The 5,822-nt window shown below is 51.0% G+C and overlaps 1 protein-coding gene across 1 annotated transcript; it reads right to left on the reverse strand.

The window, feature by feature from the left end:
• Positions 1-856: 856 nt before the first annotated feature.
• ARL2 (ARF like GTPase 2) lies at positions 857-4,807 on the reverse strand. Its single transcript, XM_028710510.2, has 5 exons — positions 4,648-4,807; positions 3,927-4,037; positions 3,593-3,755; positions 1,982-2,062; positions 857-1,303 (listed from the first exon to the last, which is right to left on the reverse strand). Exons 1-5 carry the CDS (start codon positions 4,710-4,712, stop codon positions 1,169-1,171), a joined length of 555 nt encoding a protein of 184 aa, XP_028566343.2. The 5' UTR covers positions 4,713-4,807; the 3' UTR covers positions 857-1,168.
• Positions 4,808-5,822: the final 1,015 nt, after the last annotated feature.

A 5,822-nucleotide genomic window follows, 5' to 3' on the forward strand; every position in this document is an offset into this window, starting at 1 on the left:
ACCAAAATGGTCAAAGGCCTGGAAACGATGCCTTATGAGGAACGGCTAAGGGAGCTGGGCATGTTTAGCCTGGAGAAGATGAGGTTAAGGGGTGATATGATAGCCATGTTCAAATATATAAAAGGATGTCATATAGAGGAAGGGAGAAAGGTTGTTTTCTGCTGCTCCAGAGAAGCGGACATGGAGCAATGGATCCAAACTACAAGAAAGAAGATTCCACCTAAACATTAGGAAGAACTTCCTGACAGTAAGAGCTGTTCGACAGTGGAATTTGCTGCCAAGGAGTGTGGTGGAGTCTCCTTCTTTGGAGGTCTTTAAGCAGAGGCTTGACAACCATATGTCAGGAGTGCTCTGATGGTGTTTCCTGCTTGGCAGGGGGTTGGACTCGATGGCCCTTGTGGTCTATTCCAACTCTATGATTCTATGATTCCCCATAGGGTGAAAAGCCAGCTTACTGCTACTAGTACCAATCTATTCTTGCTCTGCCTGACATCTTTGTGAGGACTGCTCTTTGCCATTTGTGGAGGTAAAATTATGCATTTGTTTTTTAGTATTTGGGGGGAAATATTTAAGGTTCCTCACAGGGTTGTTGCACAGGGAGAACCGTGAATTTGCCACCTTGAGCTTTTTGGATAATAAATTAATAATAATGAACGTCTGGAGGGCACCACACTGGCAACCCGTGGCCTAGGGAGCAAGTGAGAAGAAAACCTTGGCAGTTAGATTTCCTCCAGCACAAGCCTGAGGAGATTTCCGTCCCCACACAAGGCAGAGGAATCCCCAGCCATCCATACTGGGACAAAGACAACCAGTCAGGCTGCTCCGGGGCCTAGGAACCTGTCCACTGTGCCAGTCCTGAGAGCCACAACAACAGCTTTATTGGCATGTTCTTAATATGATATGATCCCGTACAGAGAACTGGGGTGTTGGGGAGACCCCGAACATACACCTTCATTGTCCTTCCGCAGGCGGGGCCTGGCTCATGGCCTAGGACAGAAACAAGAGGGGCGCCCCACTCTTGCCCAACATAGCTGAGCAGCTTTCTCGATGAGGGCAGCGCCCAGGAAAGGCCCTTAAAACGCCCAGCAGGGGAAAACAGTTCCAAGTTATTAAGCCACGCAAAGCAGGTGAGCTGGAGGTGTTTGCGCCTGTTTCCCCCTTCTTCCTCTCAGTCTGCGGTGAATATCCGGCTGGATATATCGTCCAGCAGCCAATCGATACCCACAAGCAGGTTCTCCCCAGTGTAGGCGCTGCAGCCTTGAATGCACCAGTGGTGGCTGTGGATGCTGTCGAGATCGAGAGCCTGGAAAGAGGCAGAAAGATTGGGGTGGGGTGAGGGCCACGCATCTGGGAAGCTCAAAGGGAAAGCCTGCAGTGGGCCTTGAAACCAGGCTCAACTGCAGAGGTGGTGGGTAGCACCCAGAAAGGCTACAGGCCAGACACCACGCAGAACAGCCTTCGTAAAGCAGGCTTCTTCCAGATGTTTGGGACTACAATTCCCACCAGCCCTGCGCTGGCTAGGGCTGATGTGCTTCCCGACTCCTCCAACTCCAAAAAATACAGTCGTCCGTAATTTTATGCATTCTTGACTCATCATGGCTTCTTTTACTCTCTTATTTTAAAAGGCACAATTTGTGTGGGTGAAAATTGTGTTGTGTCCATGCTGTGGTCGTCTAGGTCAGGCATCCCCAACCTGCGGCCCTCCAGATGTTTTGGGACTACAACTCCCATTATCCCTAGCTAACAGGACCAGTGGTCAGGGATGATGGGAATTGTAGTCCAAAACATCTGGAGGGCCGAAGGTTGGGGATGCCTGGTCTAGATAATGCTAGGCCATATCTGATGTTTATGGTCTGCTGGCCAAATAAACTGAGCTGAAATTAACTTCCTCAAAGCCATGAGAGACACCCTCCCACCCTTGGTTTGCCCGGTACCCAAAGCCGCCCCATCTGCTCTCGCCAGGACTGTTAGTGATCCTCACCTCCTGGATGGCGCTGGAGCTCAGGGCCCCAGGCAGGTCCTGCTTGTTGGCAAAGATGAGCAAGGTGGCCCCCGCCAGGCGCTGTTGAGACAGAAACAAAGATGTGACCTAGGAAGGAGGGAGGCTTATCCCAAGTTGTCCGATTGTTCCACCAAGCTCAGTATGGTCCACACTGGCTGGCAGAGGCTCTCCAGGGTTCTTCTTGGGAGATGCCAGTGGGAAACGAACCCGGGGCCTTCTGCGTACAAAGCAAGTGCTCTGCCACTGACCTATGACCCTAAAAACAAACTAAGATTCTAGTCCTTGTGGTACCGGGACTTTCTGCAAGCAGAGTATGCATTGCCTACCGTGAGCTATGGTCCTCGTGATTCTAAATAAAGGGCTGATTTAAAGAGGGACACAGGAAGGGGCCTTACTCCAAGTCAGGCCAGTGGGCCAGCCAGCCAGTATCGTCTATGGCAGCCATTTTTGACTACAACTCCCAGTGATCACTGGGGCTGATGGGAGGGCTTGGGGAAGATTGGCCCACCATGACAGGAAGTGGGCAGTGCTTTTTTTTCTGGAGGGATGCAGGGGTACGCATACCCCTAAACATTTTGTGAATCTAAGTTTGGCCTCATTGAGGGGCAGTATTTCAATATGAGTAGGAAAATGAGAGTACCCCTAAACATTTTTTAAGGGAAAAAAAGCACTGGAAGTGGGTCTCCAGAGTTTTACTGTTATTATTTTATTAACCACCTTTCATTAGGGCTGGGCGAAATAACGTCCAAAACCGGTTTGAAGTTCATATTGTCATATTGGGTTTCATAACTTTTGACCTGGCAATATATCACGAATCATGATATGTGTGTGTGTTCTGCAAAAAACACAATGTGGGAAAAACTGCGAAGCCAGCCAATGCTTCTCCATAGCTCCATCCTTATTTCAGACATTGTGATATATCGGTAGTATCCCGATGTTTAGCTGGTGATATATTGTGATGTTGAAAACCAGGTATCACCCAGGCCTACCCTTCACCTTAAGATTCCTGAGCAGGTCGCAACATTAAAACACAACCTTAAATACAATTTAAAGCAGATTGCAAACGTAAGAAAAAGGTGTATCCTAAAAATATACACCTCAGGTGTCAACGGCCAGAGTAAAGAAATGTGTCTTCGGCATTCTCCAAAGCTGTATAATGAAGGTGGCAGTCGCACCTCTGTAGGGAGGGAGTTCCACAGCTTAGGGGCCACCACAAAGAAGGCCCTCCTCTAGGCTGCCACCCCCAACTGAGGCTCTGGGGGTTGAGGAGCTACCAATGGGACCCCCCTCTGCCAATATCAGCACCCGAGAGGGTCTGTGGGGAAGGAGGCAACCTTTCAGATATTTGGGGCCTAATAACAACTTGGGCACCTTGAATCAGACCCAGTAACAAACAGGCATTTTAAGCAGGGGTTTCCACCTGGAGACTGAAGCAGAGAGCTCTTGCATGCCAAGCAAGTGTCCTACCACCCAGCGTCAAATCCCCCTGCCTGGTTAACCCTTGCAGTGCCAAGGCCAGGCAGAGCGCAAGGTCCACTCTGTCCTCTGCTGCAGAGCAGGTAGGCACTCCCAGCCCCCCTGGGCTCTTACCTCCTCCACCAGAAGGCTCTGGAGTTCCCTCTTGCAGTCATCTAGGCGCTGGCGGTCAGCGCTGTCCACCACCCAGATGAGGCCATCGGTGCTCTCAAAGTAGTTCCGCCAGTAGGAGCGCAGGGATTTCTGCCCCCCAACGTCCCAGATGTTCAGCTTGAACCTGCAAAGAGGAGACCCACAGGCAGGTGACAAAGGGGTGGAGGAAATGGGGGGGGGTCTAGGCGGGCAATGAAGGAGGAAGGGAGGGAGGAATGCAGAGAGGAGCCCCTTCCTCCTGTCACAGCAGCCCCTTGGCAGCTATGGGGAAAGGGGACGGGATGGAGCCCCTCACCCGCGGTGCTCCAAGGTCTTGATGTTGAAGCCCAGGGTGGGAGAGATGGTGTCGATCTCATCCCCATTGAACTTCTTCAGGATCGTAGTCTTTCCAGCATTGTCCAGGCCCCTGACATAGGGAGGTGAGTTAAAGGGACACAATTGCAAGAGAGGAGGAGGAGGAGGCCTGCTGCACTCCCTCAATTTCCTGCAGGTTTCTTCAGGGAACCTCTAAGCAAGGGGAAAGCCTGCTGCTCAGTGGCAGAGAGAGTGTGCTTTGCATGCAAAACATCCCAGGTTTAGTCCTTGCTGGCACCTCCAGGTAGGGCCTGGAACTCTAGAGAGCCGCTGCTGCCAGCCAGTGTAGGCAGTACTGAGATAGATGTGCCAATGGTCTGACTGGGTATAACGCAGCTTCCCGTGTTCCTATGCAGTCTGCTAGGAAACTGCTGGCTCTCGCCATATACCCTGCGGGATGCGTGGACGCGCAGATTCGGCTTGCACGGGCTCTGAGAGGCAAAGGCACTCTGCACACGCACAGAGGCGCCCTTTGCCACTTAGGTTCAGAAGACCCTGAGGATGCAGCTTAGAAATGCTGCCTGGTCCCCAGCCCTGGCCCTGCTCCACGCCTCGGAACAAAAGGAGGTGGAGGAGGAATGCGAAGCCCCGCGTGGACCCTCGCCCGGCCCCGCCACCCCTTCCCCTCTCCCTTCGCCCCTCTTCCCCGCGCGGAAGGATACAGCATCAGCAGCCGCAGCTCCCGCTCCTTCTGCTTCATCTTCTTCAGGATGCTGAGCAGCCCCATCTCCCTCTCGCGCCGGCGGAAGGAATCCGCCCCGCCCACGCAGGAATGCCGGGGGCTTTTTGGACCAAAGAGGTACAAACAGAAAAGAGGCTTTTGTGCAATTCGGGCTTCCGACCGCCGCTCTATCAAAACCTCCATATGCGGGGCAGCTTAGAGCTGTCTTCTCCCAATCATCTCCTTTCTTTCTTTTTTAGTCTATTGGAAAAGAATATTGCAATAAGGAAGCACAGCTGCTAGAGGTTTGAATTGTAAAGTCGGGAAGAACCCAAGGAGTCATCTAATTCAACCGTCCCCCGCAATGCACTTCGATACAGCGCTTTGAAATAATCCTAAAAAGAAGAAAAAAATACTTTTGCTCACTGAACTTGTCCGCTTCTCCATTTGACTTTTGGGCGGGGATTATGAAAGAACTTTGAACTTTTGACAATGCAAACCTATGAATGTCTGCTCAAAAAAGCCCAATAGAGTTCAATGGGGCGTCCTCCCAGATAAGTGCATCACTGCATTGCAGCCTTCGGACACTTTGCTGGCCTAGGAGTTACTTCTGAGCAGACTATGTGTTAAGATTCCACGAGAAGTCCCTATTCGTTGATCTTCTCGTGCAAATGGGAACCCGAAGTCGAGATAGTGGAAGATTCTCCGACTGCGCTGCGCCACTTTCCTCTCCGTTGCTTATTATTCGCCATGACACGCCCCTTCCCTATCCTGCCCAATGGAAAGGAAGACCAGCTCCCTGGTCAATGGCGAAAAAACAGACTCGTAAATTGAAGACGGACATACAGGGCCGGAAAACGGATTCAATATAATTTCTCTCTCTCCCCCCACCCACTTTGGAAAGCTGGCCATGGAAATAAAAAAGTCATGGTTTCCCCCACCCCACCCCTTAAATTCAGGTCCTAAACTGAAGGGTCCTTCTGAAGGAAAGACGGGATAACAGAAAGAGGCATATAAACACCATTTTATGAATGAATGAATGAATGAATAATGTCATGTATTTTTAAAAAACGCTTCTAGCTATTTTAGGGGAGCAACGTGGCAAATCATCAGCTGAGCGCTGGATCGGGGCCGAGGGAGTCGAAATGGCAAAATGTTTATTACCGGTAATTTTTA

The sequence above is a fragment of the Podarcis muralis genome, chromosome 16, assembly GCF_964188315.1.
Source record: "Podarcis muralis chromosome 16, rPodMur119.hap1.1, whole genome shotgun sequence".
NCBI lineage: Eukaryota > Metazoa > Chordata > Lepidosauria > Squamata > Lacertidae > Podarcis > Podarcis muralis.